Here is a 13,545-nt window from a genome sequence, read left to right on the forward strand (position 1 = left end):
GCGGGTAGAGATCGTCCTGTGGAAACTTGCAACACTGGATTGCTGCCAGTGGGAAATCAGTTTGGAGTTGGCAAGTGCACTCTGGGGGCTGTTGTCATGCAAATATGCAGGGGCATTAATGGTCTCTTGCGAGGCAGGACTGTGGCTGTAGGCAATGTGCGGGGTACGATGAACGAATTTGAGGCTGTGGGGTTCCTGAGCTGCCGTGCAGTGACAGAGCATGCATAGTCTTGCTTTGGCACCACACCACCTTGCCACAGAGTAAGTCAGCAGAAAGGGAAACTTTTATGTGGTTTGTGGTTATGGTGGCTCACCAGAGAGGTTTCCCCAAGATCAGTGTCGGCTGGTCAGGAAGGGTACATAATGCTCAGTAGGGATGTGAGATATCGTTTCATTTCATAATCATGTAACCCCACCAAATGTTAGCGGTTACACGACTATTCAATAGTCCCCAGAAGCGGGGCCGGCAGCCAGTGTGCTTCCAGCCCCACTCCTGGAGAGCTTCCTGCAACTGCACAGCAGACCCAAACTCCCCGCGGACGGAGGCTGCTTCATGGCAGCAGCCCCTGTCCACTGGGGGCCCACACTCCTCACAGACAGGGGCTTCTCCAGCATCCCATCTGCCCTCCCATGCTGTTGCAGCAGCTTGGGGGGGCGGGAAGGAGAGGGCGGCTCCACAGAGCAGGTGCTCATGGAGAGCTGGTTTTTAAAGCCGGCCCCCCCAAGCACCGGCTCCCTCCTGCCCTCCCCTCTGGCCTCTGTGGGAGGCAGCAAGGGCTGGGGCAGGCGGCTGCATGGGAGCTGATACGTGTAGGGACCCAGCTTGAAAGCCGGCTTCCTGTGTGCACTGGCTCCCGCCTGCTGCCCTCACCCTCCATGGTTCTGCCTCTCTCAGAGGCAGCAGCGCAGGGATAGGGAGGGGCAGGCAGTTCCATGGGATCTGGTTGCTCATGGGGAGCTGGCTTAAAAGCCGGCTCCCCCTGGGCACCGGCTCCCTCTCCCTCCAACTTGCTGCCTAGATACAGAGGCATCAAGGCGAGGGGGAGTGCATGTAGTCGTTTGGATTAATCGATACACCCAGGCTTATTGGTTAATCATTTAAACGACTGCATGCTAACGTCCCTAACGCTCACATCTCAACCAACACAGGACTGTTCCGATGCCACAAGCAGCGATAGTCTTTCCCAACAGGCAGAATCTCATTGGTGATGTTGAAATGCCAACAGTGACCCTAAGGGACTCAACCTAGCTCTTACTCCCACACACAGGCCACCTTGAGAGCGCCAAGGAAAGATTCCAATATTGGCCCAGCAAAGTAGGAATAAGACCCTCCGGAAAAGGGCACTTTTTCCGGAGGATCGGGGCCAGTGTAGATGCTCTTTTCCGGCTTTTTTAAAAGCCGGAAAAAAGCGGCGGACATTTTTATTTAAATGCCGCGGGGGATATTTAAATCCCCCGCGGATTTCCCTACGACGACTGGTGAAATTTACATGCCCCTTCCGGAAAAGGGGCCAGTGTAGACGTAGCCCTGTTGTCTGGAATGATTTTAGTTATCCGGATGTCCATTTTTCATGGGTGTGACCAAGTTTCCTGTGGTTCCATAAAGTTTGTTTACAGCTACCAGTCCCGTCTCTCAGTGTTCTGTGCTGTTATTTAGCTCTAATTTACCCCTAAATGTCCTCTAACTGCTCAGGAAGCAGTGGAAGTGTTGGTAATGCTGCTGGACAATATTGACCTCCTATGGTCCAGAAAATTCTCTGGTTCAGCTCCGATTAGGTCCCGAAGGTACCAGAGGTTCAACCTGTGTAACCAGCAGTAGTAGGGTTGTCAGGATATAGCTGATCATGATCTTAAAGGCATATTCCCCAAATTGTGCATTTTTAACGAGCCATGTACTAATATGTTACAAATATGTCAGAATCCTTATTTTTAGAATATTGCACATTTCACCTAAGATTACTGAAATGGAAAGAATTTTTAAAAAATTTAATTGACTTCTTCACATGTATGCTGTTTGCATTTCTGAGTAAGCACAATTAAATAACTTAGTCTGTTTAAACCTTTCTTCCTAGTCAGTTTCACTTATAGGTTCTCTTGGCATAACAGAATGCATGGCAATATTGCTTTGTTTTCAGAAAACTATTTCCAGTAGAACATAAAAACATGAAAAATGTCTACTGATTGCAGGGTTATTTGGTTTTTTTTTTTTTTCTTTTTTTTCATTCGATTGTTTTAAAGTCTCCTGTCAGAACCCCCATTTTCTGGGCCAAATTTAACAGGGATGCTATACTGGAACGCAAATGTGAGTACAATACCTTGGAATTATGACTTGTGAGTTTCTCTAGGCTTTTAAAATATATTTTTATACTTACCCTGCTTAATTCAGAGAACAGAGCATTATTATGTACACAGAAAGTCAATATGTCTGCTGCCCAAGCATTTTAGCAATAGAATGTTAAATCATGCATTTCAAATTAATAAACTACAGTTTAACCTTTGGTATTATGAACAGTGACGAAACTCTGCAGAAGATTCTGAGCTCTGAAACAATTTCCCTTTTTTCACAAATGTTTTCTCTAAAAATGTATTCTTTTCTTTCCTCTATGTGGCTATTGTGGGACTCTGATGTAAGTGTTACAGATTTGCATGACTTTTCATCCGAGCTATTTAGAATAGACTAGTTTCCTCCTTGCACTTAACACCTTAATCATTTGTGGGATGTGTTTTAACTGATGATGCTGGTGATAATGTGACTAGACTTGTTTGCCTGATTAATATTGAACTTGACTTACATTTTGAAAAGATTACTCTCCTGACTCTTGTTGGTTTTATGATGCTTTAGGCTGAGTGTGTGGTGGTGGCTGTTCTTAGCTTCTTCATTTGGCAATGAAACAGTTGCTCTAAGGCATGTGGTTTGTCTAGTTACTTTGTGGAAATGAAGACCATTTGTATTTAATGCAGGTTAAGAGACTGAGCTCCATAGTGTATGTCGTGTTGCTTTCACTGGCTCATTAACCAGTGTGGACAAATGAGGATGTGTGACCCACAGCAAAGAAGATGAGATTCTGGTTTTATGTGACCTTGTCTTGCATTATAATAATATGATCTCTAACAGGTGCCTGATACAATATATGACTCTGCTCCATCCAAGTCTCCTATGGGAATTTAATCACTAAAGGGCTTGTGTCATTGGGCAGCGTGATTCCTTGGCTCATCCATGGATCACCTACAGCACCACGTTCTGATTTTTGCGATACAGGTGTAAATCCATTGAGATTACTCTGGATTTTCACAAGTGTAGAGGAGAAAAGAGCCCTGTCTGTAACGAAGCAATTGCTGAGCAAGTGCTGCTCTGCTATGAAAAGTGCCTTTGCTGCTGCATTATCAGTATAGTTCTTTCTTAAGGAGGATCTTACCAGCCAACATTGAGTCATCGAAATCAGAGATGACCATGACTTATTAGGTCATGTTCTCCATCTCCTTATCAGTAAGTACACAGTTGTTCTTTTCTAGACTGAAGAAAATACTCTCACACATACAAAAATGCTTTTTGAAATAGGGGATTTAAGCTTAAATCCTCAGAGATATTTAGACGCCTGATTTCAGTAGGCGTTAGGTGCCTTAATACCTTTCAGGAACTGGGTCTACTCTGAGTGCTTTGCCTGGTCTATATTTAAATGTTTGAAGTATCAAGCCTCAGTATGCAGCATTATTTCCCTCTAAGAGAATTAAAGCAGCCAGATAATCTTGCCTTGGTGATCGTTGCATCCCAAGAAGAAAGACCCCCTGTGTATACTTAGGTTTATGATTATGATAATGGCAGTAGGCTTGGCTCTGGGCGCTGAGCCATAGAATTCATCTCCATGCAGATGGAATGCTCCTATCTCTCTTGAGTGCCGTGAGCTGCCGCGGCTGAGAGCAGCGCATGCATGTCTGCTTGGAGATGTGCAGGAGTAAGAGTGACGGGGTCGTCCACTCACTTCCATGTAGTTCAGGTTGACGTGACCCTAAGGATGGAGCAAATGTGCTGGAATCTGTAGGGAGGAGAGGGATTTGGCTGGCCATTGTTAATCAGAGACAGCCACCTGCTGACCGTTCAGTGAAACACCTACAGCAGCCAGATATATACAGAGACTATAGGCCAGTGAGGGGCAACCTAAGCTAGGCCAGGTCCACACTATGGAGGAAGGTCATAAGAACATGAGAACGGACATACAGAGTCAGACCAATGGTCCATCTAGCCCAGTATCCTGTCTGTTGACATCTGCCAATATCAGATACCCCAGAGGGAGGAAACACAACAGGTAAACCTCACGTGATCCCTCCCCTGTCATCCACCTCCAGAGAAACAGAGGTTCGGGACACCATTCCTACCCATCCTGGCTAATAGCCATCGATGGACCTAACCTCCATGAATCTATCTAGCACTTTTCTGAACTCTGTTAAAGTCCTGGCCTTCACAACATCCTCTGGCAAGGTAAAAAACATAGCTGGCATTGACATAGCTTAAGCCGAGCTTCAGTGCTGTGTGGATGGGAGAAACGCTCCTGTTGACTTCCCTTACTTCTCTTGAGGAGCAGGAGTACTGGCACTGTACACTACTTATGAGCCAGGATGGGTAGCAAAGGTGTCCCTAGCCTCTGTCAGGGGCTGGAAATGGATGACAGGAGAGGGATCACGTGAGGATTACCTCTTCTGTTCACTCCCTCTGGGGTTTCTGGCATTGGCCACTGTCGGAAGACAGGACACAGGGCTAGATGGACCTTTAGTCTGACCCAGTCTGGCCATATTTATGTTCTTACGTTCACTGATGGGGACACCTTCAACATTCAGTTTAGTGGGTCTTTACTAGACCTGCTAAATCTACACTGGAAGATTGACCACCACAGCACCAATCTTCCTGCAAGGGGAGACGTGGCCCTAGTGAGTGGGTCGCATGAGTGGCACTCCTTCATCTCAGTGGGCTGTAAGATTGCCATAACCAAGATGGTCTCCCGGATAGGTAGTTTTGCCATATGCGCTTGCGTACCTAGAATTTGCGGGGTTTGTTGATTAAACGGTAGCAGCACTTTGATTGGAAGCAGAGGGTGTGCACGGCTTTCATAAGCTGGTGTGCAGTCAGTACACACCTCACTTCGTGTGCCCTTGCTTTACGTGTGGCTCAGTTTTGTAATACTAGGAGGAGAAAATGATGCAAGCAAAAACCAGCAGAATCTGGCAATCCTGTGTGTGAGCAACGGTAAACAAAATGTCTCACGGGCCACACAGAGAACCCCAGTGGTCCGCAGGCTGCCCACCACTGCTATAGGCTATTGCTCTCTCTAGCAGTGTAGGCCGTCATTATTTCCCCAAAGAGTCCAGGTTGCTAGCAGAACCGAAGAGGCTCCTGTCTGGCAGGTTTTTGGAGGCTTCTGTGAAGTAAGTTGGAGGGTCTCAGCCCACTTCCTGGGGGACAAATGTTCATGCAACAAAATCACCAAGTCACCAGACCTACCTGGCAGTGGGCAAAGAGAGGTAAAGGCCTAAAGCAGCTGGAGGCTGAACCCTCACACTTCTAGAGAGGGGAGACTGCAGGGCAGGCTAAAGGCATGCACACTGCAGCTGCTACTCATGTAGTACCTGTTCTATGGATAGGCTCTCCAGCTGGCATTTGTGTACCAGCACCAAAGTCAAGAGAGAGAGAAATAGCAAGAAAGTGAACCTAAGAAATATGATTCGCTCACAGATTGTCATGGCTGCTGGTCCCTGCCCTGTTTCTCCTGAGATCTGGAACATGCTGGTTTTAGGGATAAGGGGCTGAGCACATCTGATGGTGTCAAGCTTGCGTGTTTCCATCGCGGTCGGTGGGTAAAGCGTTGCCTTGGGGAGGGGAGCCTCCTGCTCCACCTTTTCTGGCCAAGGTCCCACTTCTTCTGGCTGAGGCCACACACACGTTTGCTGCTCTCAACCCCTCTGTGGCCCTAGTTAGCGTGGAGGATGGGGGGTGTGGCTAAGACCTTGGAGGTCATAAGGGGGTGAGGATGGGGGCTGAGAGATTGGCTTGGCTGGGCTCGAGCTCTCAGGCTCAGCTGGAACCACAGCAGAGCTCTCAGCCCGAACAGGAGCTCTGAGCCTGGAGCCCCTCACCCTGTCAACCCCTTCTGCCCACAGCCTCGCCCATGACTCTACCCCAGTCCATCCCATCCCTGATACCTCTCTCTCCGTTCTGCCACCACTTCACCTCTTTCCTCCCAACAGCCCACTTCCCGCTTGCTTCTCCTCCCTTGCCCCACTGCGGTCCAAAGTCTGGGAAAGCTCTACATCCCCACTGCAGCCCTAGGGCCATGGTGAGGGGAGATTTTTCTGGTGACCTCAAATCTACCATGGCCCACTCCCAGGAGCATGAGATTTGGGGAGACTCAACCTTCCCTGCCTCCATCACGAGATGCCCAAGCATGTTTCTGTGCATTGTTGGTTTTAGCTGCATGTGGCTCTGTAGCCTGTTTGCTGATTCTGCTGGATAGTGTATCTAATTCCTCAGCAACACATGACCTCCTGTAAAATGCACTCCTTAGACCAGGGAATGTCCTTGTCCATGTTTGGCAGCATGCAGCTTGAGTTGCACTATTTTACTTGTTTCACCGTTGTTGCATTTTTCTAAAAATAATGCAGCTGTGCTACAAAACAAAAGATTACAATTTCTTGGGCTTGCTCACAGTGGGGAAATATTTTAGCCAGTTCTAAAACTAGTTCTGTTAAATTTATAGGTGATTTGAGGAAGCCTGGCCCACTTTCTTTTAACAGGAAACAATCAGACTGTTTCAAATTGCCTCACAGTAGCTGTACACTGTGGCTATGTCTACAATGGCAGCTTCTTGTGCAAGAATAGCTTGCGTAAGGGTTCTTGTGCAAGAAGTCTTGTGCAAGAGCACGTCCACACTGCCATGTGCGAGATGTGCTTTTGCGCAAGAGTGGACATTCTCTTGCACAAGAAACTTCTGATGGCCATTTTAGCCATAGGGCTTTCTTGTGCAAGAAACCCGTGCCACACGTCCACACTGCCCTCTTGTGCAAGAGCTGTTGCGCCAGAGAGTTTACACCTGTTTGAAAAGAGCATAGCTCTTGCGCAAGAAGACCTCTCTTACCATGTGTTACTGTAACTCTTTTTGCACAAGAGCGGGTGGGCAGTGTGGACGCTCTGTGGAAGAACAGACGTTCTTGCGCAATAACCGGCCAGTGTAGACATAGCCTATGGGTGTGTCTACACCGCATCTGTAGCTTGAAATAAGCTATGCAACTTGAGCTACACGAATTGTGTAGATTATTTTGAGTTAATTTTGAAATAGAGGGCTATTCTAAAACGTCCCTTACTTCTCGTGGAACAAAGTTTACAGGGACGTCGGAATAGTGAGCCCGTTATATTTTGAAATAACAGGCTTGCTCAAATGACTTGGAATAGCTATTTTGGGATACCAGAAATACCCTGCAATAGTGCCGCAGTATAGATGTACCCTATGGGTCGCAGACCAGCCTTAAACTCACTTATGTTTCCCCAGTGTAGACACAACTGAGAAGGCAAATCTTGTCATTCCTTTGCAGTGAATGGGAATGTTGTCAAGTAAGGGCCTGCAGAAAATTGTCCTTATGTATTAGGATATTATATCATAAAAATTAGTTTCCCACAGCATAGCCAACCTTCTGTGATGGCCCCGCAGCTACAGGAGCTGTCTTTTTCAGAGGCTTGCCTATGGCAAGGCTACAAACAAGTTTGGTAAAATTTGGGTTCCTCCTATCGCAAGGTTTGTTTAAGGCCCAAGCAGTGGAGGTGGAAGGATGGTCTTGTGGCTAAAACAGACAGTGGGTGACTGGAGAGCTGCATTCTATCCCTGGTTCTACCATCGACTCACTGGGGCACGTCCCTCCCCTGCCCTAAACTTCAGTTTCCCCAGCTATCCCCAGATATTCCCCCTCTGAGAGGAGTTGTGAGGCTTTATTATTGTTTTCATAGAGCATTCAGATGGGAGATGCTATGTAAGGGGGAGGAATGACCACTTCCATCTATTTTGTGGAAGTACCTCTGCTCCTTACCAGAGGAGCCAACAGCCATGCTGGGGTGGGGCTCAGCTTTGCACGCCCAGAAGGAGCAGGGCCAGGGCAAGGAGCATGCCATGCCAGCTCTCCCTCTCCCCCAGGGCCCTCAGCACCGCTTGGAGCACAGCACACTCCTCCAGCCCTGAAAGCCCGGAGCTCTGGGTTGCCCATCATTGGGCCTACTGCTTACATTTCTTTTAAAGGAAGGCAGTCCTTTAGCGAGAGGTCAGCCATTATTCTACTGAACCAGTCTCCACCCAGAAAACTGAGTGATTCTGAGACTGATGTCACCATATAGGAAATAGCTATTGGCTGGCGCTGTGGAATCGTAGCTATTTAATATTACTGCAGGTTTCCATATTGCTGCTGGAGTGACTTAGATTGTTTGAACCATTACTGTACAGCAGGGTTGGGGAACCTCAGGCCTGGAGGCTGGATGCGGCCCTTGACTTGCCTGGACCAAGCCCCCGAGGCTCATGACCCCCCCTCCCAGCTCTGGAGATCCTGCGCTGGTGCTCCAGCCCTCCTGGAACCCACTGGAGTACACTCCAGAATCCATCCCACCTCCCTACCTTTGGAGGGTCCCTTTGCTGCCTTCCTACTATGGAAGCCGGCTCCATCCCTGGGGGAACCTGTGTTGGCTGTCTGGTCACTCCTGGGGTGGGTGCCGCAGGGGCTGGATTTACACAAAATCTGGTCTACACAAAATCTAGTAGGCTGGGCCCCTCTATGCTCAGGTGTGCGAGGGCTATGTGGGGAGTGTCTTTCTCCTTCTCAGTTGGGGGCCTCAGTGAGTGTTTTTTTCCACTTCTCACTTGTGTGTGGCCTTGGACTGATTTTTCTGTGGGTCAGTGGCCCCTGACCTAAAAAGGTTCCCTATTCCATGCTGTATAGAAATGTAGTTCATAGAATCATAGAACCATAGAGCTGGAAGAGACCTCAGAAGGTCATCAAGTCCAGCCCTCTGCTCTAGGCAGGACCAATCCCAACTAAATCAACCCGGCCAGGGCTTTGTCAAGCCGAGACTTAAACACCTCTAGGGATGAAGACTCCACTACTTACCTAGGTAACCCATTCCAGTGCTTCACTACCCTCCTAGGCTGTGTCCAGACTCAGGGGTTTTTTCGGGAAAAGTAGCCTTTTTCCGAAAAAACTTCACCTGCGTCTAGACTGCAGCCGCGTTCTTTCGAAATTAAATCGAAAGAACGCGGCTTTTCTTTCGACGGCGGTAAACCTCATTTCACGAGGAAGAATGCCTTCTTTCGAAAGTGCTTCTTTCGAAAGAAGGCGTTCTTGAATGTAAATAGGGCTTCTTCGAAAGAGAGCATCCAGACTCACTGGGTGCTTTCTTTCGAAAAAGCGGCTTGCTCTTTCGAAAGTTCCGCATGCAGTCTAGACGCGCTCTTTCGAAAGAGGCTCTTTCGAAAGTATCTTTCGAAAGAGGCTTGCAGTCTAGACATAGCCCTAGTGAAATAGTTTTTCCTAATATCCAACCTGGACCTCTCCCACCACAACTTGAGACCATTGCTCCTTGTTCTGCCATCCGTCATTACTGAGAACAGCCTTTCTCCATCCTCTTTGGAACCTCCCTTCAGGAAGTTGAAGGCTGCTATCAAATCCCCCCTCACTCTTTGCTTCTGCAGACAAAACAGACCCAACTCCCTCAGCCTCTCCTCATAAGTCATATGCCCCAGTCCTCTAATCATTTTGGTTGCCCTCCGCTGGACCCTCTCCAATGCGTCCACATCTTTTTTGTAGTGGGGGGCCCAGAACTGGACACAATACTCCAGATGTGGCTTCACCAGAGCTGAATAAAGGGGCTTATTCTAATAAGGCTCCCACTTGAAGTGCTTCTCTTCAGAGATTCTGCTTCTGGCAGTGAGCTTAAAACACAGCTGTAAACAGAGCCTGCATATAAATTGTGTTTTTGAGCAGTGATGGTAGCTAAGTGCATCAGATGATTAATGCCAGTGTGGCATCTTGCATGCTCTCTTAACAAAACAAATTAAAATTGAACTCTTCCTGCAACTTTCATTTTCCAGGTGTCAGAAAAAACATGCTGTGGCGTGAAATGAAATTTACCCAGATTATTTACAGAGTGATCTAGAGAATACTGAAGATTTTCTCCACACTTTTTTTTAGAACTGCATTTATTGTAAAACCTGAAATCAGCCTTGTCCCTGGCCTCTTTATTTTAACATTTTTTGACACTACTTGACATTGCTGGGAAAATAAACATTTACTGCACTTACTAAAAAAATACTAGTGCCATATTCAGATTGAGATACTGATAAAACAGATTTGGGTTGGACCTCATCTAATTTTCTTGTCTGGATACACCATAGCAAGCTTGGACACAATCTGCCAGCAGTGCTAATGACTCATAGTGCCTCCATATAATAGCACTTATAAAGCACTTTACAAGTTAAAAATGCTACGTAGACATTAACTATTAAACAAGCATTTGCAGTCTGCACACAGTTGCCTAAACGCAAATATGTCAGTGAAGTCTGATTGTAGTTAGAGCAGCTTTGCAAATCTCCCAGGATTCACTCCTTCTGCAAGCCATCTCAGGAACTGTGGAATAAATGTCCTGAAGGCAATGCAGTTGAATAGAGGAGTTACAAGAGCACTGAACACGGGGCAACACTGCAGTAGTTCAGAATACAAGGCAGCATGGCTAGTATGGGCATATTGAACCATTCCTGCCTATTATTAGTGAAGCCATACCAGTTCATCCAGGGATGGCTCGGTTCTGTATTGTGAACACAACCAAAGTGCACAATGCAGGAGGAGATCTAAGTAACTCCTTAAGTTCATGGTTTTTTGATGAGATTCTCTTGGTGTGTTTGTTCCGATCAATAATCTGTCAGCATGACTTTTCTAGTGTCATTAGCTGTATCATTGATCTGTGATCCAAATATGATTAAAACCTGTTAAATTAGTCTACATTCCATTTAAAAAGTCCTACACAACTAACAAACACACCATAAGCTGGAGCCACTTTGGTTTCTGACACTACAACCTCTGTTACTAGAGTGTGATGTATGAACCCCATTTTTATTAATCTCTGGAAGATGCAGGGCTTTTTGGTGGGATTAGTGACTTGAACAGAAGAAGTCAAATCACCACTGACCATCCGTATCCTTTGTTTTCACCATGTAGATTTTAAAATGCGGTTGTAAGTGGTTGAGGTAGACCCTGATGATGAGTTTGAAAAACCTTGTGAGGCAAACTGTGAAACAAAAGACTTAGTGTTCTCAGATGATGAAGAGCATGATTTATTGGATCACATGTTCAAGAACAGAAGGCTCAAAAAGAAGGAACAAGGTCTTGAGGTACTTCCATATTGGGAAAGGTGCTGCGACCTGTAAGATTGCCTGGATTTCCAGAAGGGCATTTTTCTTTGGAATGGAAATGCTGTTTGAGGCCAACATTCCGTTTTGCAGGGTGGACTGGGAGATTCTGCTCTTCCCACAGGAGTGGAATCTCTCCGGGGATTTTAAGTTCCACACATGTAAACACTAATCAGAGATGGGGCTGCACTGCAAAATTTAAATCGAGTTTTGAATTATTATGCAGTTTTGAGGTGTTTGAATGTGGGGCTTGGGAGCTACACAAAATGCTTCATTTAACTTTGCTTTTCTTCAAGGGAATTTTTTATTGTCATACCTGAGGGGAAGACAGCTGCGGAGATGAGCAGGATCAGAACTCTAGATCCAAACACTTCGAAAGTTTGGGAGAATTCAGCGCCAGATGCATATATATTCAATATCAAAGCCCAAAGTCTTTCCACTGATTTCATTAGTTCAATGGGCTTTGAATCAGGTCCTGTTTTAGCAAGTATGCCTTCATTAGTAACAAACAAAAACAGACATATAAAGCATACAAGAGCATGCATTGTTTGGTGCCAGGGAATCATATTTAAAAGAAATCAGAGATGGCAGACATGAGCTTCTGGATCTTTGGGTAAATGAAGGCAGTTGCTGTCTGCTTAGATATAGGTCCTAAGAAATCAAAGTGGGAAATCTTTGCCAATGGGTGAGTCAGAACAGTTACATTCTTAACTTGGCTTAAAGAGAGAGTATGAAAGAGAATATTGTTTGTTTAAAAATTATACTGGTTGCTCTAAGTGTCTTTATGGCTCTAATAATACCTGAGATTGTCAACAGGAGAGGACCTCTGAAAATCTCAAATTACTTCTCACTAGATATGCCACATGTTAACCCCCTGAGTTGCTGTTAACTGGTCCCAGACCTGACCCTGATGTGGGTGGTGAGAGAGAAAGAGAAGAGACCTGGCCTTAAGAAGTCTCTTTGCCTCTGGCTGGTAGCTCCTGAAGCTAGGGTGTATCCCCCTCTTGGATGCTACTATTAATAGGGAGAGAGTGCGTGTGGTTGTTCAGAAAGCTATGAAGTGGGCCCCCAGCACAAAGCCATACCCTTTACTTCCTATCAGGAGCATCCCAGAACCTTCTCTGTTGGCAGAATGGCTTTGCCTCCCGAAGGGCACCCCTCTCCAAAGCTACTGTGGGATCTCCTTTAACGTGCTCCCAATCCCCAGGGTGGCTCCTATTCCAGACATGGTGTCTATGTTCCCAGCAGCTCCACACATAGCACAGGATCCTTGAAGACCAGATTTATACCCAGGATTGCCTTCTGCAGCTGTTCCAAGTGGGAGCCTCTCCCAGTTCTGCCCTTCTTTCTGGAAGCTTCAGTTCTGATATTTCTGTTTTGTGTTTATTTTTCATTAAGTCCATAGTGCTGTGTGGGAATTCTGAGACGAAGAGGTCATTGAGCATGGGCTTGGTGACTTGGAGCCTAGTGCCAGTTCTGCCACAGATGTCCTCTGACGTCAGGCAAATCCTCTGTCTAATCTAATGAACTCATCCTTGTAGTGTCTAAACAAAACCGCTTTGTACGCGTTTCCTCATCAATACAAATGGGATAATACGCGTGCCCTACCTTACAGGAGGGCTGTCAGGCTAAATTAAACAACGTTACAAAGTGTGGTATGATCTTTGGTTGGAAAGTGCAGTGGAAGTATAAACAATAATACAAATATAATGTAATAGTCCCACTGGATATTAGGTTTGTGCCATAGGGGCCACATATATTGGTCACTGCTGGAGGCAGTGTGATGGAGAGGATAAAGGAATGGTCTGATCTACTATAGGGCATATTATGGTCAGTTCACATCACTAGCTGGACCCTCAGGGCTATCTCAGGTTGGATTGAAGTGGACTGGCAGAGTGCTTCTCCTGACAGTGCCGGGTCTAAGCTTCTAACCTTACAGAGCATGGATGTCTGGGCCCTCTTAGAAACCATCTGATTCTTTTCCCATGGGACCCAAAGCTCAGTTAAAGTCTGGGTTGTTTAAGAAGGAGGATAACAGCTAGTGCCAGAACCAGTTGTAGTTTGTTCATGTATTAAAGGAATAAGAAGCCAAATACTCAAATACACACACCCTTTGGAA

General features: G+C 46.4%; 1 protein-coding gene across 7 annotated transcripts in view; it reads left to right on the forward strand.

Annotated features, from left to right (window-relative positions):
* REEP1 (receptor accessory protein 1) overlaps nucleotides 1–13,545 on the forward strand; it is a 96,266-nt gene that overhangs the window by 76,408 nt on the left and 6,313 nt on the right. For 5 of the 7 annotated variants that reach the window (XM_025185693.3, XM_025185692.3, XM_025185699.3 and 2 more), the window contains one exon: nucleotides 11,257–11,408. The exons of the other annotated variants lie outside the window; for them this stretch is intronic. In XM_025185693.3, the coding sequence (XP_025041478.3) occupies nucleotides 11,257–11,408 (152 nt within the window). The remainder of the gene's footprint in view (nucleotides 1–11,256; nucleotides 11,409–13,545) is intronic. 7 annotated transcript variants of the gene reach the window in all.

This window comes from Pelodiscus sinensis, chromosome 4 (assembly GCF_052426305.1).
Source record: "Pelodiscus sinensis isolate ZL-2025 chromosome 4, ASM5242630v1, whole genome shotgun sequence".
Lineage (NCBI taxonomy): Eukaryota > Metazoa > Chordata > Testudines > Trionychidae > Pelodiscus > Pelodiscus sinensis.